The sequence below is a fragment of the Pinus tabuliformis genome, chromosome X (genome assembly GCF_031772625.1).
Source record: "Pinus tabuliformis cultivar Carrire ecotype Pingquan chromosome X, CPIR1, whole genome shotgun sequence".
NCBI classification, from domain to species: Eukaryota; Viridiplantae; Streptophyta; class Pinopsida; order Pinales; family Pinaceae; genus Pinus; species Pinus tabuliformis.
The window spans coordinates 1,711,822,261-1,711,845,880 of NC_142308.1; the positions used below are offsets into that span (position 1 = coordinate 1,711,822,261).

General features: G+C 40.7%; 1 protein-coding gene across 1 annotated transcript; it reads left to right on the forward strand.

The window, feature by feature from the left end:
- The first annotated feature begins 4,484 nt into the window (after positions 1 to 4,484).
- MAMYB (Duplicated homeodomain-like superfamily protein) lies at positions 4,485 to 6,355 on the forward strand. The gene has a single exon (XM_089447694.1). It carries the CDS (start codon positions 4,879 to 4,881, stop codon positions 5,794 to 5,796), a length of 918 nt encoding a protein of 305 aa, XP_089303820.1. The 5' UTR covers positions 4,485 to 4,878; the 3' UTR covers positions 5,797 to 6,355.
- The last annotated feature ends 17,265 nt before the right edge of the window (positions 6,356 to 23,620 follow it).

A 23,620-nucleotide genomic window follows, 5' to 3' on the forward strand; every position in this document is an offset into this window, starting at 1 on the left:
CATGTCTTATTTTGTATCGAGCTCTGCTCTATTGGAGGTTGCCCCCTCGAAGAGGCCAGTGAACATTGCTTTCTGAATAATAAAATATTTGCTGTTGTCTCTCACTCTTCTATGTTCTGGGTATCTTTCTTCGCATATTTTGTATTTGGGTATCTTTTTGGAGGTTAACAACATAACAAGTGGTATCAGAGCACTTTCCAGGGCCAGTGGGATCTCCATTTCTTAGCAATTTTTTTTTGGCTAGAGACGTGTTCCAGCGTCTTTAAACCATGGGATCTGTCGTTGAGCGCATAAACCTGCGGATTTGGGGAGGCATGCACGCAGGAAATACAAGAGGTGGTCACGCTTGTTGGACTCCCTTGTAACCCCTGTGGGTACCCCTTCGAGTAGTAGCGCATTAGACAGAACCGCGTACAGACTGTCTTCCAAGTACCTTCTGGGTATATCGGAAGCCCCTTAGCTCCTCTGCAACCTCGCCATAGATAAACCGTCGGCCGTCTTGCTGCTATAGTACACCGAGAACAGCACTCAGAGAGATTACTCGCCCGTACGATAAGGTAGTCGGGTTGTACGACTAAGGGTACGATTGATCCTCCTTAGTTAGAGCCCTGAAACATTGGGCCGAGTACTACTGTTAGACCCTTATGTATATTGCGATCTGTAGCACCTGACACTCCTCGAGACCATAGTTCCCTTTTCTATCTGGGGATCACACATCATCTCTGCCAGATCAGCGCACAAAGAGGTGCAGCAACAGCAGACATCAGTCCCGCAGTTCTAGACCAGCCATTCAGATCTATTAGATCCATCAGATCCACAGCAGCAGTCTGTTCCGCCGCCCAGAGATATCCGATCCGCCATTCAGATCTCTCAGATCCACCAGATCTGAGTAGTTGTGTGGGGTTCCTATACCGAGGTATAATTTTCGCAGGACTTTTGGCAGCATTGACATTTTGAGGATTTGGCGACTGCAGTATTCATAAGGAAGGAGTACCTGAGCACAACAACATGCATTTACAACTCTCAAAAATGCCATGTGTTCCACTCCAGTCTTAGCACTACCTGACTTCACCAAATCTTTTGTCATTGAATGTGATGCTTCGGGTACAGGTATTGGGGCAGTCTTAATGCAGGAAGGGCGACCTTTGGCCTTCACAAGCCAACAACTAAGTGGGAAGAATATGGGCCAATCTACCTACGAGAAGGAAATGATGGCCATCTTACATGCAGTAGAGACCTGGAGACCTTACTTATTGGGGCGACGTTTCCAAATCCGCACAGATCATCACAGTCTTAAATATTTTTTGGAGCAATGCCTATCCTCCCCACAACAAAATAAATGGCTCGCCAAAATGCTGGGATATGATTATGAGATCATTTACAAGAAAGGGAAAGACAATAGTGTAGCAGATGCATTATCTCGCCAATTTGAGGAGGAAAGTACTCTGCTAGCAATTTCCCTCCCCATTCCAGAATGGATTGAAGAGGCTCGCAGGGAATAGTTTTCACATCCTGGGCTCTCCCAACTCATTTCTCAATTGCAGGTAGATCCAAATTCCACCAAGGGCTACTCGTGGCAGGATGAGATTCTTCGCTACAGGGACAAAGTCGTAATAACACCAACGTCCACCCTCAAAAGTCGCATTTTGGCAGAATTGCACTCATCCCCCATTGCAGGACATTCAAGCTTTCAGAAGACGTATGCTCGCACCAGAAGATCATTTTTTTGGATAGGCATGAAAAAGGACATCCTTACTTTCGTAGCAGAATGTGATGTCTGTCAACGCCACAAAGGGGAGACCGTCAACACACCAGGCACATTACAACCGTTGCCCATCCCGGCATCAATTTGGACGGAGGTTTCTATGGATTTCATTACAAGTCTTCCAAAGTCAGGAAACAAGTCAGTCATCATGGTGGTTGTGGACAGACTTTCGAAGTATGCTCATTTCTGCGCCCTACCCCACCCGTTTACACCAACTTTGGTCGCTCAATCTTTCATGGATCAGATCTTCAAATTGCATGGCATGCCCACTTCTATTGTGTCCGATCGCGACCCGATCTTCACCAGTAATTTTTGGCAGGAACTCTTCAGGATACAAGGCACTCAACTAAAACTCAGTACTTCCTATCATCCGCAAACGGATGGTCAAACTGAAGCGGTCAACAAATGTCTGGAAACCTACCTTAGGTGTTTCACTTCAGAAAAGCAACATCTTTGGGTACAGTGGTTACCTCTGGCTGAATGGTGGTATAACACCAACTATCATGCCACCACCAAAATGACTCCCTATGAAGCAGTATATGGTCAACTCCCTCCTTCCCCTACTTCTTATATCAAGGGGTGCTCAAAAGTACAAGCAGTGGATCAACTCCTGCAACATCGCGCAACCATGCTCGCCCTTCTTAGAGAGAATCTTCATCAAGCTCAAAACCACATGAAGCAACAGGTAGACCAACATCGCTCAGAGCGCCAATTTCAAGAAGGGGATTAGGTCTTTTTGAGGCTGTAACCAGATAAGCAAACATCACTCAAAGACAAGGGTTGTCAGAAACTATCCCCAAAATTCTACGGACCATATCAAGTACTTCAGCGCATTGGAGAAGTGGCTTACAAGTTGGCTTTGCCACCTACTACAAAAATCCATCCAGTTTTCCATGTCTCATGCCTCAAGAAAGTAATTGGGAACAATTGCAGAATTCAAACCAGTCTACCTGAATTGGACAAAGAAGGGTCAATCTGGCTCCAACCTGAACATGTCCTAGACACACGCGACAGGCACCTGCGGAGCCGCATGATTAGGGAAGTCCTCGTCAAGTGGAAAGACACCTCTCCGGAAGATGCAACTTGAGAACCAGCCGCTATTCTTCAGCAGTTTCCGCAGCTTCGACCTTGAGGACAAGGCTAGTCTTAAGGCAGAGGGCATGTTAGGGTCCCACCCTAACCCCCTTATTTATGTAATGGGATCGAGTCATAGTCAAGAGTCAATAAAGCCCATATTAATAATTGTAAGTGGTTAACCCGCAATTAATGACGGGACCACAATTAGTTGCAAATGGGTCGTAGTATTAGATAGATGGTATTAATAAAACCCATGTTATTGATCCGTGGTATTGCATGTATGAGTCATATATAAAGGATAGAGACTCCCTGCGAGGAGCATCATGTCTTATTTTTTATCGAGCTCTGCTCTATTGGAGGTTGCCCCCTCGAAGAGGCCAGTGAACATTGCTTTCTGAATAATAAAATATTTGCTGTTGTCTCTCACTCTTCTATGTTCTGGGTATCTTTCTTCGCATATTCTGTGTTTGGGTATCTTTTTGCAGGTTAAGAGCATAACAATATTAGACATGATAAAGCTAAGGTACATGGTTCTTGGTTGTTCCCATCTCTAAAGCTAGCTGACTCACTTATTCCCGCCTCCCACAAGTGAGGGTACATTACCAGCATATACGGTTCTGGAATCAGTGTTTTTTTATGGATTCGCTTCCGAGACAGACTCTACTTCCACTAAAAATCTATTAGCTACAATAACAACTCTGAGAGTGCTACTAAGGTAGCAAGAAAGGGAGTGCACTTGCAGAAAATACCAGAGCCGGTTGATCCGATACCAAAAACGAAGAAGGGAGCAAAGATACCAAAAGCGAAGACGGGAGCAAAGCTTGTTTTAGTAGTTGTGGGAAGCTTGAAAAATGGCCAATATGCCAATAGTGGGTTTGAAGCCTGACAATAGTGGTTTGAAGCCTGACAGTGGGTTGAAGCCTCACAAATGGATAACATGCCAACAGTGGGTTTGAAGCTTGACAATGGGTTGAAGCGTGGGTTGAAGCATGACAAATGGCTAACATGCCAACAGTGGGTTACATGACACCATTCGAACTGAATATAAAACTTAGGATATGATATGATACATAAAGGCTAGCGTTAGTGCTAAAGTTATCAAACTTAGAATAATGTATGTTGTAAAGTTTTCTTGGATGTTAACTAGAACTTAGGATAAAGTTGTAAAATCAATACATTGCTCAGGTTAATTGAAGTGAGGCTACAATAAGAGGTTCATTTGCTTGCCCAATCAAGGAAACTTAACTTAAACTTTACAATCTCTCCTACATTGCTCAGTGACATAAAAAAGTTTGGTTAAATGATTAAAATGAAAAACAAGTCAACCCAATTAATAGGTAGTCAATCGCATAGCGAGCGCTATATACTACTTAGGTATGATAATGGTGTCTCGTGGTTATCCCTCGTTGAATACATGATTTCCCAAACTATTTTTTTTGTTTTTAATATGAAAAGCTCTCCGTGTAGTATCTCTAGCTATAAATAAAAATATATTGACGAAGCTTTAAAAAAATAAATCGTGCATAATACTATCGAATAATAATAATATGAGTGAAAGCTAACCCAACCTAATGGTCTTTTTTATTTTTTCAAAAGGACACATATACATATGATAGAGGATGCTCGAATAGCCATATGGCTCTAGATCTCCCATATGAACTACACTTCGCGTACGTATAATAACCTGCTAGTTCTTCAAATTCAAAGATGGTCTGCCCTTGGAGGTCAGCGCCAACTCCCTTAAAGGCTGAGCCCTCTCAACTCAGCACTATCTTGCATTCCGATTCAGATACTTACGTTTACCTACGAACGAGTAGTTCTGAAAAGATCTATTGAATTTAAAACTATCACTCAGTGAGGTCGCTGATCTGCCAAAGCGAACCCACGCAGTTCTGAAAAAATCTGTTGAATTTAAAACTATCGCTCATTAAGGTCTCTGATCTGCCAAAGCGACACCCTGCTTATTTAAAACCAGTGCATTTGCTCGGATCAATCAATGATATATTAACATGCTCGTCTGATATTTCAGTTTAGACATGGATTACTACGACGAAGACCCAAGGCCCCGTTTTCAGTTGCAGGCATCCTCCATACCCGCTCCCCAACAATCTGCTTCAATCGACAGAAAACACGCAGCATTTTGCATAGCAACAGGAATCTTAATCTTCAGTTACGGCTGCCTTTTGCCCGGCATTTGGCAGATCTTACTGACATGGATCGGCTTGTCACTCGCCATTGGACCGTTCGCCCCGATTTCCCTCACCGGTGGCGACATCAGAGTCGGCTGCGGCGAAATCATTGAAGAACCACAGATCGAAACCCCAAAACCGGAACCCGAACGGAAAAATTATAGAGGAAAGGCCAAGCGGTCAGAGAACAGTAATCCCGAAATACCCATTTTAAATATCCCCAGATCAGACGAAATTCCGGAAGGAAACAAAAATGGAGAAGCAGGTGCTAAGGTTTCTGTGGTTTCTAGGGTTTCTGATGACGGAGAATGGACGGCGGAGGATGTTGAATTGCTGAAGAAACAGCTGGCGAAAAACCCTCCTGGTAAGCCCGGGCGCTACGAGGCCATTGCCGAAGCTTTTAGAGGGGCACGCAGCGTCGATTCCATTGTTAAGAAGGTCAAATCGCTCGGGGAAAGGAAGCTAGGGGACGATGATTCGTTTGCTAAGTTTCTGGTGCAGAGGAAAATTTCAGACAAAATAGAGATGAATTTGGCGGAGGGCAAAGATTTAGCGGATGATGAGGAGGACAAAGGGAAGAAGTTCGGGTGGAGCTCTGCAGAAGATATAGCACTTCTGAATGCTCTGAAGGTCTTCCCCAAAGACACCAACATGAGGTGGGAGAAGGTTGCCGCTGCTGTTCCAGGTAAATCTAAAACGCAATGCATGAAAAGATTTTCTGAATTGAAGCTGAATTTTCGCAATTCAAAGGCATCAGATACGTAAAGGTACGGGCATTCACAATATGGAGGAGAAGAGGAAGATTTTCGAATTCTAGAGATTCATTTGCAGAGAGAGGGAGAGGAAGAGGGTTTCTTGTTCTTTGAAGGGTGTTGAAATGTATGCGCGCTGTAACGGAAAATGCAAAGGGAATGGCCAGTGTGCACCTCCAAGCCCCGCAGCCATAGTGAGAGTATGGGCGTCTGATAAGCATTGAGTTACTTGGGCAGCCCAAAATTGAGAAAAATAAAGCGCACAAATTTTCTTTTTTTTAGGAAATATGCTGATATGAATCAACGATGGAAAACCTTTCACTGCTCGAAAAAGATAGGTTTTTTTAAAGAAATTTAATTATTGCCGAATTCTTGGATTTCAATGCAGATGTCCTTTCTGCTTTTCAAATATTGTTCCGAGTAATCGTAATGGTGTTACGGCTAAATTTGTTACGTTTGAGATCTTCAATGGCTGTATTTACTTGGTATTCTCTGCTTTCAGAACAATTGATGGTTTACATTCTTCTTTGCTTTTGGAAGAATTGTCGGTTTTCGTTTTCTTATGAAGCAGAGATGTGACGAAATTGTACATGGGTTTTTTCGGATTTGTTTGTCATGTCTAGGGCCAGTTTTAGAAGTTTTAGGAAGAAAGCGGGAAGTGTAGATCTCGCTTTGCAATCAGATCTCATTGTTTTCTTGTCTCCTCGTAGTAAGGGATCTGAAACTTCCTGGTGTAACGTATTATGTATTATGTAAGTGGCATTTTTCAAACAATAATAAATGTCTATGGGATGTGTCTCTAAATATTTTGTTGCCAAATTGGGGAAAACTCGTTTGACATTGCTGTATATTGATGATAACTTAGTTATCTGTTTGATGTGGATCTGAACCATTCTAGGAGAGTTCTACATCGAAGTGTGAATGAAAAATCTTTGATTATGCAATTGAAGGAATCATAAAGCTTAAACAACTTTACATAAGAAAAACTAACATGCCTTTAATAGCACGTATCTGAACAAGGTACTAAAAACTAGCAAATAATCACATTAATATATAGTTAGAGAGAAGATGTCATGAAACAAATTGACAACACATGACAATATTTGTCATACGTTGATTTTCACATGCAAACAAATAATGAAAATATATCAGCTAAATATCCCTATCATTCCTCCAAACAATAAGGGCATTGGTCTCCAATGGTTTCATGATAGATGGAAGATGTCGCGGTAGTTGATGTTGAGTGGATTACGAAAACATAGATTGCATAGCGACAAGGTAGGAAGTAGTGAAATCTTCCTGCTTCCTACCTTGTCGCTATGCAACCTATGTTGTGGTAGTCGATGTTGAATGCACTGCGAAAACATAGATTGCATAGTGACACGGTTGGAAGCAGTGAAATCTCGATGAGACTTCGAGTCATGAACTTGATTTGCAAGATGTCTAATCATACTTGTTGATCCATGATGAGTGTTGACAATATTGTGGATGCTCAATCGACTTAGAAAGATCAAATTCGAAAGATCATGGCAGAAAGCATTGGAAACTTGATTGAGAGCTTTAGGTGAACGGTGATATGGTTTAGGTAATAGGAACCGACAAGAAGAGACTACCAAAACTAAATTTCCAAGTGATGAGAAACACTGAAGTTTCTAGGTTGTTCTCCTGAAGTAGTGTCTCGAGGCAACTAGGTCGATCATGAAGAGGGACATGAGAAACAAAAGCAAATGTTGAAGCCTGAAGGATGTAATATAATAGAAGGTGTACAAGAGTCTTATAAAATTGCTAAATGGACTTGAGGCTCAAAATTTGGGATTGAATGGTGTTGTTGTTTGTATTGTTTTTGGATAAAGGTTAGAATGTTTGCTAGCTGAAGGAACAGCTTCGATGTGTTAGATCAAGTGTACTGCAGATAAGATGCTTTGTGTTATCTTTATGTAGTATGTGGATATTGTTCAACGAATCATATTTGGGTTTTTGATCGTATTGATAGGGTTGGTTAAGCAATAGTCCATAACTGTCCATACCGGTCACATCACAAATAATTTTATCCACAAATTTAGGACCAAAAGCGAATGAGACAATGCATGTGTGTGTTTGATTAGGGAAGAGGAGCTATGATCCTTCCATCCAAGTTCATGAGGATGAGTATGAGGGTACACTAGCAAGTGCAACTTGTTGATGATGGATTTTGTAGTGACATTCTCTTGTGAGACATTGCCAAGCATATGAGTAGTGTAAAAGTCATGGGAGAGATGTGCTTGTGTGATGAATAAACTATCTCGAGCTTTTAGAGGAGTAGAGTGCTATAGCAAGGTGACTTTACTAAATCACCTCAACTCTTCATAACTCATGTCTTCACTACAAATCTTGATGGGAACATCGTCTTCTTCCTCATCAAGAGATTCAACAATCAAAGTTTTCTTCATCAATTCGAAACATTTGGACTTGTCATGTTTTTATTTATTGCAATATTGACCAAACTTATCAAAAAAAGAAGATGGCAAAAAAATGATGAACCTATAGTAGTAGGAGTTACAAGCTTTCAAGGTGCAGATATGGAGACGTTGGAGGAGAATGAATGTTGTCGAATTTTGCATTGATTTAAAAATGTCTTTTTGGCCATTTGTGTTTGATTGTATGTAGTGTCAAGGTTAGTGATTTTCACTTACGTCATTTCAGAATACAAATGTTCTTACAATTTGCTTTTAAACTCGAGGACAAGTTAGTTGGATTAGTAATGTTGAGAAGAATTTGCAACTGATTGAATTGGTGGATGTAGTCTTAACACATGCATGTTGTATCCTTGATGTAGGGAAAGCCACTTGACTCTAATACCTTGTTTGTAGTTGGAAGGATAGAAAGTGAGCCTAAGGCCTTTAACAAGTCCAATCCAGGTGGTGGTTAGATTTTAATCTGTTGCATGTTTTGCAACTAATAGTTTGGCAAGACTTGTAACCTTCAACTTGTCAAATTGAACCTTCTCATTGTTAGGAATTAGATTATAGTCAAACCATGTTTCTAGGTTGAGGGTCCAATTGCTGAGCACTTTCATACTGTATGATACATTATATATAGGCACCTCACTTTTGGCGTGTTGAGGAGATGGCTTGTTAATTGAAATAAAAAAAATATTTTATATTTTTATATTTTTAATTTTTTTATTATATAATATTACCGCTCCCAATTAGCCGTTTCCTGTAAATTTTGGGGAAACCTCTAGCCATTCCGGACACCCATACACAAGTTCCCAACATTCCCACGTTCCAGAAACTCATGCAACATAGATAAAATCCCAACAATAACAACCCATCCCATGCAAATTCATCACTGTGCCATGTAAATGGTAAATAATAAAATAGTACTAAATTCAAATCGGTGAACGTTATAAACATGATTTAGATTCAGATTCAATAATGAAATACATTGATTTATAAACCATAAATGAAATAGAAAGAGTAAAACATTGATTTAAATTCATCATTCTAGAATCTAATTAGTGCTAAGAAAAATAGTAGATACTGAAGTCTTAAATAATAAATTGAAATTACTCAAAACAAAAATTAGTAAAGAGTAACAAGTCAAAGACTCAGTTTGAGGTCATCAATATTTAGAGTTAAGACTCAAAAGGTAAAATTGAAAATTATCAGGACAATTAACATTGAAAATAAAATGAACAGTGAGGAGTGAAAGTGAATACAAGGTAAATGAAAATGAGGTGTGTATGTAATTTATCTTTTATTTTTATTAATTTAATATTTTATTTTGTTTCTTTTTTCATTTTTAAAGTCTTTATAGGCAAAAATGGGGGGCGGGGGTGGGATGCCTAGAAGCACCCCTTTTTGGTGGGGGATGCCCAGAAGTACCTCTTTTTTATGGGGGCGTCCAAAAACACCCCTTTTTTTGGGGGCACCTAGAAGTCCCTCTTTTGGGGAAACATGCCCCCTACACTGGGGAAATGTTTTCCCCTGCATTTCCCCAAAAGGGGGACGTGGGGAAACATCTTTGTAGGTGCCTCCCGATCTTGGGAGTGTGAAATGTGGGGTATGCCCCCCACCATGGCTGACGTATCCCTGTGGAACACAGTGGAGAAGGCCAATTCAAACTCTCAAGAAGTATGGAGCATTGCTAGCAAAGCAACAATTTCAATCTTCACAAATAAATCTTGCCATCACTTTTTGCCAGTCAAATATGGAATTAGGACTAACAAAGATCAAACCAAATAGAGTTGATTGGGGAAGAGCCTAGAGGAGTATATGTTGACCTTAAACAAATGGAAGGATTGAGTTGTTTGTTGAACCTTCTGGTACATTAGATCATATTCAAATGAATTTGTAGGTGTGCCTTCGTGGTGTAAGAATTGAGGTTTACGGTTAATGCCAAAGCCGAGGTTGCATTGTACAATGGCTCATGGCCTTTGATTGAGCCCAACGTGTAGAAGTGAGGGCATTATGGTTACCTAGTCATAGAGTGCAATGCCAACTATTAATAAGGAATTGCTCCACTGGACTGATTAGGATATTTTATGCTTGGCAACCTATTAGTTGGCACGGGATGATGGCAGTCCTTTGGAAAGTGGATTTTGAAAGGATAAACAATGGCACACACAATAGTATATCGACTTCTTCTGGTACAGGATTTGAATGGCGTTAGGGATAATCGATGACCGGCATAAAAGGATTGGTCAAGCTATTGTCTCTATAATAGTTTGCAGATTAGCCCAAGACGAAATTATGAATAAGAGGGGATTGGTCAGAGTGATCACTATGGACAGATGGATTATTTTGAATCAAATTGATTGAATTAAATTTCTTGAGACAGATCACTGACAATACTTTCCAGCATCTTTAACAGTCTTTGGCAGACTATGAATACATTGTAGGCTGGTTGATTGACGTACAACAGATACATGAGTTATTTCTTCCACTAATGATATTAAATAATGTAGTTAATCCAAGTCTTCTGAAAGGTGCCCCTGTGTCTGGAGGTAAATGACCCTACTGCTTGTAAATTACTTTTGTTGAGCATCTTCAAGTGCTTATTGTTCAACTGAAGGATGCTACCTGAGCAATGGAGTCAACAATATTAGCTTTCCATGGATCTGTCTGCTTCAAGAGTTGGTTTGGCTGACGTTTACAATGAAACTTCGTCCACTTCATGTAGCGTGTTATTTGAAACCTAGATTTGGCAATGAATTAGAGACAAGATCTCAACTATCTCATTCAAGCAGAATAAGAATTACAATCAGAAGGTGCCCAGACACAGTCCAGAATTCCTCTATGAGGGCCGTTACATTGATTTTCACATATAAACAAATAACGAAAAATATTGTAACTAAATATACCTATAATTGATTGATATAGAGATTAAATGTTCTTGATTTGTTTGTATTCAGTTGTGTAAATTCTGAATGGTATTCCATGGGTTTGTTAATTGATGGGAACTTTGAACTTTGTAGTATGTACAATATTTTTTGAGGATTTTAGACTTGATGGGCTACTGCTTATATTTCTTACAGATTTGTAGGTCTCATTACTGTCCTTTGAATTTTGGATTATTCTTCATGTTAGTATGAAGTTCTATACTTGTGTTATGTGCTGCTTAATTCATATTAATTGTTATATTACAATTTGATAAAGACTTAGACACTATTATGTGAACTTCTGCATTGTTCTGGGTTTTAGTTTAATTCAGAGTTTGTACAACTAATCGTAACTAAGGCTTATTTCTGTGACACTGGCATAAGAATCTTCAATTTATCTTATAAATATAGTTTTGAGGGTTTTGTAACATCTGTTATTAGGCTGTTTTCTTGCATTTGTGACTATCATTTTTAGACTGTCGCATTCCTTGTCAGCAATGCAAGTCATGCCCTGTGTCAGTTTTTGGCAATTTCTGGATCCTGTATGTCATAATAATAATAATCTAATTTAAGGTCATAGCCTAGTCAAATGCAAACTGATGCATGAGACCATCATTCTTTGTGGGAAGAAAATCCCTTCAGCACAGCAATTTGACTGCTTAGGCCATAGAGGTGTACATATCGTATGCCCCCTCTGGATTTAGATCTATGAACTCCAAGAAGAAAACACATGTTCTTTAACCATTAGGCTCTCACTCAGACTGTACTCCAAGTATATATCATGATCAACAATGTTGGGATGACTAAATGCTGCATTGTCTGAACTGTTGAATTTGGCTTGATGGATGTATGTGGTAGAGAGTTTTATATTGAAACTACCTCAATCTGAGTTTTGTACATTGTTCTTGTTGTTGCTTAGTCCAAAGCAGAAGATAAATAACAAAGTTTTGTCATTCTGACCATTTCTATCTCCATACGAGTCAGTGTTAAGGACTAATAACCGACTCTTGAGACAGTTGTGAATCGTGATGACATATTGGGATCTAAACTTCTATGTCTCAATCAACATTATCATCAATAGCTCTTTGATTGATTTTGTGTCTGGTCATCTGTCGATAAAGCAATGATTTTGACAATTTGCTAAGATTCGTAGTGTCCTTTGCTTGGCAATAAATCTCCTTTCTGTCCTGAAAAATTTAAGGCCATTCCCTATTCATTCTGGGTTATTCTTTTGATTTTAGAGATGAAAGCACATTCAGTATTTTCACTCATTAAGCATTGAATCACCATTTTTTGCTTTTCTAACATCATAGATAATTGATAATTATGTTAACATTACACAAGTACAGGCTACCCCAGCTATGCTAGTAGTACTAGAAAAGATTGAAAAATGCTTCTTTTGACTACTAATATTGTCAGAAATATACGAAAAGTGTATCTTTGTCAAATAAAAAATACCTGGCAGCTACCACAGATGACCTAAATGCTATCTAGATTCTAATGTGCCCAGAGGGATAATAAAATTGCAACTTGGGCAGATGATAAAGCAACAGTTGTCCTCATTGTTGATTTTTCTACAAGATGTACAGTAGATACAATTTTCTGCCAGATAATTACTTCCTAATGATTTTCACACAGTATCACTACTGTCGTTGAATAACTACACTTCAGAAAATTTCAAGAGTAAATGTAGCAGAAACAGTAAAGATCATAGAAAGACAGCCATGCACAATAGAGACAATAAAAACCTCTTGGGAAACCGAACTTTAGGAGAAAACCCAACAAATTTCTTTAGGAGAAATTACTCTTCAGCAAATCAGCAATTTGTCTAGAAATCTGTGCCAATTAATACCAGTAAAAACTGGTCAAATCTTCAGCAAGTCAATGCTGGTCAAACCAGCCAAAATATCAGAATTTCAACACTGGTCAACTCAGCTTGGTCAAACAGGCCTGCGGTCAATTTTGGCCCTGTGGTCAACCTTGCAGTCAATGTCCTGTGGTCTGCTGTCAACCCTGCGGTCAAACAGCCTCGATCAACACCCAATGAAAACTTGGTCAAACAAATATGAAATCAGCTTGGTCAGCACCCAGTCAAATTCGGTCAAACTGTCCTCCTCTACATGTGTGGCTGTCCAAGAGAGATAAGAGAGAGAAGAAACTTGCTCTTCGTTGGTGGAGAAAATGAGACATCACTCCCTCTATTTATACTTGACGAATGAGGTGAAATAACCCACGGGACACATCCCTTTGTAGGCTGGGCCAACTTGACTTTCCTGGGCCGACTTGACACTTCAAAAATTATATTTTCATAATTCTTCTTAGGTCGACTTGAAGACCATTTTGCCACATGGGAATACCTCTTGATGCTACACAAAATCAACCTTCTCTCATAGTGAGGAAGGTATTCTCTTTAGTTGCATACAGGTTTTCCTTTAGCTGAAATTTATCCTTCCACAAGAAAAATTCTTGAGCTTGTTAAGTTGATGTAGCATCTCCTCACATGCACGTTTATAGATATAGATCACTCCATCTTGGAGCAGGGAATGTGAGTAACCTAGGCCATTTACCTTTGGCCAAATCAGCATGGCCTAGCCAAATCAACATGGCTTCTTAGGTAGATGTATCCAAATCCCTTGGTCAAATCAGCATGGCTTCTCAGGAGAAGGTCTGCCCCTAGGCCATTCACCCCTGACCAAATCAGCATGGTTGCTTAGGTGAATGTATCTCCCCTGGTCAAATCAACATGACCCAGCCAAATCAACATGGCTTTTTAGGAGATGGTCTGCCCAATCCTGCAAATACATTAACACTCACTCTCAATGAGGGAGACATTTTGCATCATGCCAAGCAATGTTCTCAAAACCGAACCAGGTATTGAACCGAAAAACCTTGTGGACCGGCAACCAGTCGGAACCAGATTGGAACCGGTAAAAAACAGGGAAAAAACCAGTTTACCAAAAACACATAAAATATACATATTTAAAAGAAAAACATATATATTCATGTGCTGCATCCATATGAATCCAAACCATTTATATACAAATATGCAAAAGTTTTCATTTACATAGAACCAGTCGGAACCGGACTGGAACCGGTAAAAAACCGGGAAAAAACCGGTTTACCAAAAACACATAAAATATACATATTTAAAAGAAAAACATATATATTCATGTGCTGCATCCATATGAATCCAAACCATCTATATACAAATATGCAAAAGTTTTCATTTACATAGCATGTAAGGGTGCACATAACCAAAATAGCATCAAGTGCAATCCATCTTTGTTAAGATTGGCAACTAGGGCCAAACTCCATGTGGGTCATCTTATTTATGGCTTTTTCTTGGATCCCTCTCATCGAGAGGTGTAGGATTGATCTAAAGATCATCCGATTCTGATAAGTATTCATGGAGTTATGAATTTATTTGTGTTATAAGACAAATCGTCAAGGTCGGCCAACAACCAAATAAACCCCACATGTGCTCAACGTTTTAGTATAAAAGGAGATGACTTGAGAGTCATTTTTTACACACACTTCTATCTTGATTTCTCTCCACTTGTCTTGGGTTTTAGTGGAAAAGAAATCTAGGAGTAGAAGCCCTAGACGTTGGAGGATAAGAGGCTACCCTAGCCGCAGTCAAGAAGAAATACGTTGCCCTAATCTAGAGGATGCAATCATGAAGAAAAGCCCTAACGCTATCAAGAAGGAGCCCTAAACCTATACGCTGGTCCCTACTAACGCAGACCTAAAGGCTGCCCTAACGCAGACCTAAAGGCTGCCCTCACTAAGACCTAAAGGTAGCCCTAATGAAGCTATCCTAAGGCAGCTCAAGAAGAAGGAGGACGCTGACATGAAGGATCAAAGGGACAGTGTGGAGGCTGTCCTAGACAACGTGAAGGGCTGTGTGGACAGCTGAGCCTTAGCTGCAGCATGAAGGATCAAAGGGATAGCGTGGAGGCTGCCATAGACAACGTGAAAGGGCTGTAGGGACAGCGTGGGGACAGGACGGTTAAGAGCACAATAGGCAAGCAACCAGGCTGAGGAGAATAGAAGCAATATGCTACTGTTTGTGGATAGATCACTGGGTGTGTAAGGGCTGCTAGATGCCCTAACTAGTCTCCATGTAAGTAGCAGTAAAGGTAGCATTGGAACAACAGTGTTGTGGACAACAACAAAGTAAATGGGACAACAGGCTACATAGCACTACTAAAATGTATGGGACAACGAGGTGACTAGTGCAGCTAAAATGCATGGGACAGCAAGGTGACTAGTGTAGCTAAGATGCATGGGACAACAAGGCTACATAGTGCTGCAAAGATGCATGGGACAACAGGCTACATAGCAAAGATGCATGGGACAACAAGCAAACTTCGAATGAACAGTGGGACAGCTGTATGTCACATAGGACAACAATGACTAGCATGTTACAACAAAGGCACATGGGACAACAACAAGCATGGACAAGAAGGCAAGCATGGTGCAGCATAGCAAGCATGGTGCAACATAGTAAGCATGGTGCAGCAATATGATGTGTACAACATGGTCATGAGGTCCAACATTATGATGATGGGTGCAACATGGTGCAGCACGGTGAGGTGCATCATGATGATGAGATGCATCACTATGATAGGTGAAGGATCCTCCTAAGCATGCAAAGAAGATTTAGTTTAAAATGTCATTTTAAAGAGGACCCACCATTGCTTTGCCGAGGTTAAAATGTGGTGTTTATGCAAGATATACAATGAGTTATTTGGTAGGAAATGTGACTCTTTAGGTAGCCACTGCAGTCTCTTTCTTACAGAATTCCCATATTTTTGGCAAATGATTTAACATGTTCCTAAAAGTGTGTGTTTTCATATTTTCCCCTAGACCAAGAAGGCAAGGTCTAGGTTAAAATTCCATCATGTTGAAGTCACATCATTGCTTGAAACTTGAAAGTTGAATCTCAACACTTCCATTTTGGTGACTCTAATGAGGGAATAATTATTTATTCTATTCAATTAGCCAACAAGACTGTAGAGAGCTCTATCCTTCAGCTCAACCCTTACTCTACAATTTACTTAACAGTAAATGTCATATGGTCAAAATCAACATATTTGTAGGACGTGGATTGTAGGATAAATTTTCAGAAAATGGAAAGTCCCTTGTTCCAAGTCGATGTGAAGAATTTTATCTCAAGACAGGGAAGGAATGCTTTAGTGGACTGAATCATTGATACAATTGATCAAGGGTTTGTTGTACGATTGTCAACTACAAATCTTTAGAGATTGGATGGCACATTGTTTTTGCTGAATATGCTTTCTAATGAAATATGTTATTATCTACATATATGAACTTCAGTTTACCATAATGGTTGTCCAATAGAGGCCTGAGGGTTTAGAAATTAGCATTCAAAATGGACTTCTGATATCGCCATGCCAAACTTCCGATATCACCATGCCAAAAATTAAAATGAGCCTTGAACAGTGAACACTTACACTATTCTGCTCGGCTCTCGGGATCGGCTTAGCCTCCCACTGTGATTGAGTGACACATTCAGTTGAGGGCTCTAGAGTCCACACTACTCGCTTGCGGGTTGAGGGCTCGGTGGCTCTCTCACAATGTCAAGACTCACAGTCGCACGTGGGTTGAGGGCTCGGCGGCTCGCTCACAATGTCAAGACTCACATTTTCTCATGGGTTGAGGGCTCGGCAGCTCGCTCACAATGTCAAGACTCATAGTCGCTCATGGGTTGAGGGCTCACAATGTCAAGACTCATAGTCGTTCGCGGGTCGGGTCACTCCAAGTCCAAAATGATAAACGCAAATGAAAATGACAACTCCAGGAAAATGACAAACGCCGACTAGGTAAAGGTTATAGAATGTGAAAACGGCTTCATAAAAAAACACAATGAAAATCAAATATCAAATGTGAAAACTGTTCCCGGCGGCCATTGAAAAATCCCATTATGTTCTTGTTTTGGCCGGATCAGTTTCGGTAAAATCTGAAATGTATTAAAAACTATCGGAAATGGATGCTTTTTACGAAAAACGCCCTAAAAACGTTTTTGGATTTCAACCCTCTGTTTCCAAAATTCTGAAACACTAACAATACGTTTTTGTGCCTTTTTTTATGTATTTCGTACCAGTTTCCGGATCTGAAACGCCGAACGACGTTTCGGGGAGGCTAGCTCGGCGTTTTCGGTAACGTAGGTAAGAAGTGTGTCAACTAGCTGAAAAAAAAAGAAAAAAAAGAAAAGAAAAATAATTTGCACAAAACCGGTCTTGAATCGGCCGGTTCCGTATTGAAACGGGCCGGTACAATACTGAACCGGTCATTTCCAGTTCGGAGGGCCGGTTTGCACTGGTTTTGCCACCAAACCGATTGGACTGACTGATTTTGTTGGAGTCGGTTTGGTTCCAATAACACTGATGCCAAACCTGTCTTTGAAATATACAAACTTAGCTCTAGACAAAGGCTTGGTGAGAATGTCCGCAATCTACTTGTTTATGGATATGTACTAGAGCTTCACTGCTCCCTTCCACACCATGTCTGAGATGAAGTGATATTTGATCTCATTATGCTTCAACCTGTCATGAAAAACTGGATTCTTCAAAAGCTTAACACAACTTCGATTATCACAAGATATCAAGGTCGTCTCGAGCTCCTGATCAAATAGTCCTACAAGTAGCTTTCGAAGCTACACTACTTCTTGACTTGTGGCATTGGCTGTGATATACTCTGCTGCCTCTGCTATACTAAGTTTGACAAAAGACTACTTCCTGCTAACCTAGGATATCATAGCTATAAGTTGACCCAACACCTCGAGGTGCTCTTTTTGTCCTCTGGACTCCCGACCCAATCTACATCGGTATATCCTTGCAACCTCACTTCACCGCTTGAGACATATCTCAAACCATATCCAACTGTACCACACAGGTACCTCAACACATGCTTTGTTGCAACCCAATGTACCTTCCTTGACTTAGCAATACACTATCTCAGATTGTTCACTATAAAGCAATATCAGGCTTGATGTTAACTAGGTACATCAAGGGTTTGATCAACTTTTTGTACATCATGGGCAGTGCTGCGGGGGAGTGCCCCCCCTGGTTCCCGCTCTTGAAGCATGCTTCGGATGAAGCACTTAGAGAGCGACCCTAGGAATGCACTCTTGAATCGCTCCCATTTGGTAGTGATTTTTAGGAGTACGCTCTTGCGAAAAAATTCGCTCCCTAGCTTTTCATCGCAATTTTTTTTCACAAAGAAGTTACAAACACATTTTTTTTCAAAGAAACAAGAATTTTTGAGCGGGGCAGATTAATATTCAAGCCTATGGCCCTAGTACTGATATGCAATTCACGATAATGTTAAATTTGTAAAGTAAACATGACATTCTCCTTTATCTTTCATTTTCACCCTTTTACTTAAATTTTTAACATTACCATGAAATGACTCTGGATGTTTGAGAGTGGTTCCAACCTCATTGGATTTCATGTGGAGAAAATAGAATTTTAGATCTCACTCAAAATCCTACAAACTTATCAATTTTTCAAAATTTCAAGATTGGGATGTTGTAATGTTTCCATTGGATTTTGTCATGTACTAGCGTATGGAACTCACATTTAATCAAGAGCACCAAGCCGTTTATGTACCCTTGATGTCAGTGACATTGGTTGTTGAACTCCTCTATCGTGGCCTTACTAAAAATGTAACCATCACACAAACAAAATCTTGACTTGACATGCTACCTTTTTTCTAGCTTTTGTTAACGCTGAGAGGGGGATATTGATGATATGTAGGTATTTGTTGTAGCATGATTTTTGTGCATGTTAGAGGCCATCTAGAGTGTGTTTGTTGATGTATTTTCAGTTCAAAGATGGATTGCACTTGATGCTATTTGGTTATGTGCACCCTTACATGCTATATAAATGAGAACTTGTAATTTGTGGACATGTGGTTGATGAAGATTATAACTACTAGATGATTGACGTTATATGGTTTAATCTTATGCTTTTATGTTCTTTTATAACTAATTCATCATTTTACATGCTTTTGTTGACATATATGCATCAAAATATATAAAAATATATAAAAATTGTCGCTCCTTGCTCCCACTTCCGCTCTCCCGCTTCCAAGCAACCTTGATCGTGCGATCCACCAAATTTGAATCTGAAGCAGAATCACTCAACTTCTTTAAATTGGTCACCATAGGTGTAGCCACGGACTTGCAGTCCATCATGCCGAATCTCCTCAAAATCTGAACAATTTGCTTCCCTTGTCCAAGGAAGATCTCATCACGTCTTTGCCACACCTCTAATCCTAAGAAATAGTGCATCAGGCCAAGATCCTTCATTTTGAACTTTGAGGCCAACTCCCTCTTGCACCTGACAATGAGCCTCTCTGCCCCAGTAAGGAACATATCATCCACATACAACACCAAGATCAAAGGATCACCATCAACAATCATGAAGTAAAGGTCAAGATCCGTAATACTCTTGGTGAAGCCCAAGCTCATCAAGTATCCATTAATCTTGGAATACCAAGCCTTGGGTGCTTGCTTGAGTCCGTACAAAGCCTTTTTTAATCTGCAAACATGGGACTCCTTCCCATGTACCTCGAAGCCATGAGGTTGTTCTATGTACACTTCCTTTGCAATTACCCATTGAGTAATGTGTCATTTATGTATCTTCCAACCCATAAATGAAGCAAGTGAAACAACAATTCTAATAGAAGTGTACCTGGCAATTGAAGCAAACGTCTCATCATAGTCCACTCCCTCTTTTTGGGAGAACCCTCTCGCCATGAATGTTGAAATTTGGTACCGGAGGACAGGTGGTTCCCTAAGGCTTTGATCTTTGGCCTAGGGAAAAGTGTCCAAAAGAATTTAATTTTTCTCCTAAAGTGACTTTATAATTTTATAAAGTTAAATCTAATTTAAAAGTGACTTTAAGTGATAAAGTTATTAAGTCTAATTTTAAAGTGACTTTTATAAAGTCAATGAAAAATTAGAAAGGAAAAGTGACTTTGGAAATAAATGACTAAGTGGGTCTTTATTAAAGTGGGGTGAATTAAAAAATAGAAAGTGAGATTTAAATGAGCATTTAATATCAGCCATTGATCTAAATCTATTTCAGCCATTGGATTTAGAGATCACCCAAAAGTCACTTGGAGTTATATTAAAGGAGGAAAAGGAGGAAAAGGTCATTCATTCTTTCATGAGCAGATTGGGAGAAGGAGAGCAAGAGAGCAAGAGAGATTTCTGAGCAGGGAGGAGAAGGAGACAGCAGCTTGGCACACATTCCAAGGCAGCAGTTGAGCAGATTTGTACAGCTGATTCAGCACATAGTGAAAGGCAGATTTTTGCACAAAAATCGAGGAGCAGTTTGCTGATTTTTCTGCACACAAAATAGAGGTCGTACAACATTTATTGCTGTCCTGTTTGCTGTAATTTCCAGATTGCTGTGAGGCACGGGAAAGGAGATAAGTTGTAAATTTGCTTGTTGATTTTTGCTGAATAATTCTCACTGTAAAAAGGCAATTTTCAGAAATAAAAAAGAGCTCTCAAACTGGTTTTCCCCAAGAGTTGTAGTGGGTTTTTCCAGGGTCAAGTTGACCAAAAATATCAGTGTTTTAATGTGTTTTAATGGCTGTTTTTGATTGCTGATTTTTAATTCTGCAATTTTCAGCATTCTGAAAATTTTCCAGAATTTGTGTTTTCAGCAAATTTATTTATTTATTTTTTTTTTTTTTTTTTCAGTCTGTTAAATGTATGGTTATGGGAATGAGCATTTAACTACATGGGAGAAATAAGGAGAAACTGAAAACCGGGGTGGGAAAACAGAAATTTCTTCATGGTATCAGAGCTTGAGTGCTGAAGGGCAGTTTGGGACAGCAAAAGGAAAAATTACAGTTGCTGATTTTTCACTCAGAAAATTCCAACAAGCTGATTTTTTCATAAACAACAGTTTTATCTTTACTACAGCAGTGTTATTTTTCAGTTTTAGGACAGCAGGATGTCATTGGGATTGAGGGTGGAGGATAGGCTGGATGGGCATATAAATTACAGCGTTTGGAAGGAGAGAATGCAGAGTATCTTTGAGGAGGCAGAAGTCTGGGATATCATGGTGCATACCGCACAGAACCCTGTTGTTGTGCCCACTGATGTTACTCAGTTGGCTGAGTATAAAAAGAAGAACAATAAGAGTAAGAGGCTGATTCTAGACGGAATCAAAGACCATTGCATTCCTCATGTGAGAGGAAAGAGCAATGCCCATGAGATGTGGACAGCATTGTCCAACCTCTACCAGAGTACCAATGAGAACCGGAAGATGGTCCTGAAGGAGAAGCTGAAGAACATTAAGATGGGTAATGATAGTGCAGCTGGATATCTCACAAAGATTACTAATGTGAGAGATGAGTTGGCAGCGATTGGAGAGGCCATTCCACCCACTGAGTTGGTGCGGATTGCAGTGAATGGCCTCCCCCGTTCATGGTTGAACTTTGCTGATGGGGTTTGTGCACGTGAGACCCTTCCCACATGGGAGAGGTTTTGGGATGATTGCATTCAGACAGAGATCAGGAAAGGTCAGCTTGGGGCAGCCAAGCCAGTTGAGCAGGATGAGGATGTAGCACTGGTGGCAGGAGGCAAGAAAGGCAAAGGGAAGAAGCAGGCTTCCACAAGCAGTGGTGGGGGCAAAGGCAAAGGTAAAGGTAAACAGGGGAACACACAAAAGGACTATTCCAAGGTGAAGTGTTGGAATTGTCAGAAGATGGGACACTATGCAGTTGTGTGTCCGGAGAAGAAGAAGAAGAAGGGGAAGAATCAGGACGTGGCAGCTTCAGCAGAGATTGAGGACTTTGCAGGTCGTTTTGACCGGGAGTTTGCGTTCACTACATGTGAGTCCTCTAGTGCAGGATCATCTGCCACACAGGTTCAGAGGGAGCATGCTTTTCCCTCGATTAGCGGAGCATCTACAGGTATCTGGTATGTTGACAGTGGGGCTTCACATCACATGACAGGAGTCCGGGAGTACTTCTCAGAGCTTTCAGAGAGTGGCACTGATATTGAGGTAGTACTCGGTGATGACAGAGTTGTTAGAGCAGTCGGGGTGGGGACAGTGACATTTCAGAGGGAGTCCAAACCTCCCTTGAAGGTGTCAGAGGTTCTTTATGTGCCAGGGATGAGGAAGAACCTCATATCCGTCTCCAGAGATTAAGGACTTTGCAGGTCGTTTTGACCGGGAGTTTGCATTCACTACATGTGAGTCCTCTAGTGCAGGATCATCTGCCACACAGGTTCAGAGGGAGCATGCTTTTCCCTCGATTAGCGGAGCATCTACAGGTATCTGGTATGTTGACAGTGGGGCTTCACGTCACATGACAGGAGTCCGGGAGTACTTCTCAGAGCTTTCAGAGAGTGGCACTGATATTGAGGTAGTACTCGGTGATGACAGAGTTGTTAGAGCAGTCGGGGTGGGGACAGTGACATTTCAGAGGGAGTCCAAACCTCCCTTGAAGGTGTCAGAGGTTCTTTATGTGCCAGGGATGAGGAAGAACCTCATATCCGTCTCAGCTTTGGAGGACAGAGGATATGAGGTACTGTTAAGGGGAGGACAGGTGTTGATGTATCCCAGGGGCACTCCAGCTGATTCAGCTAGAGTGATAGGTGTACGCCATGCAAAGGTGTACAAGTTTGCATTCCAACCCCTTTTGGCATTGAACAGTAGTACCGACAGCAGAGCTAGCAGTTCTGAGCTGTGTGAGATTTGGCACCGTAGGATGGGACATATGTATCATGGAGCCTTGAGGACATTGCGGGAGATCACTACAGGTGTGCCAGATTTCAGTACTGATCACTTTGATACTTGCAGAGGTTGTGCGATGGGCAAGTTTGCCAAATCCCCTTTTCCCAGCAGTGACAGCAGAGCGACGGGGATACTTGATTTGATTCATTCTGATGTGAGCGGTCGGATGTCTCATGTTTCCTTGAGTGGATATGAGTACTATGTGTTATTCATTGATGATCACTCCAGGAGGACCTGGATTTATTTTTTGAAGACCAAGAGTGAGGTCTTCAAGCGGTTTCAGGAGTTCAGAGCTCTTGTGGAGACTCAGACAGGTCGAAAGATCAAGTCCTTGAGGTCGGACAATGGAGGAGAGTACACCCTTGGAGAATTTGTTGACTATTGTGCGGAGGCAGACATTAGGAGGGAGTTCACTGTTCCTTACAACCCCCAACAGAACGGGGTTGCAGAGAGGAAGAACAGATCCATCATAGGGGCTGCCAAATCCATGTTACATGATCAGGGGTTGCCATTGTTCTTGTGGGCAGAGGCCTGCAACACAGCTGTTTACTTGCAGAACAGGAGTCCGCATCGTGCCTTGGGGCACATGACTCCGGAGGAGGCTTTCTTTGGGAAGAAGCCTGATCTTGGTCATCTTCATATCTTTGGATGCATTACATACTCCTATATACCCAAGGAGAAGAGGACCA

Bases quoted from the DNA above. Each gene is read 5' to 3' on its own strand.
- MAMYB (XM_089447694.1), top strand. From the start codon at position 4,879: ATGGATTACTACGACGAAGACCCAAGGCCCCGTTTTCAGTTGCAGGCA.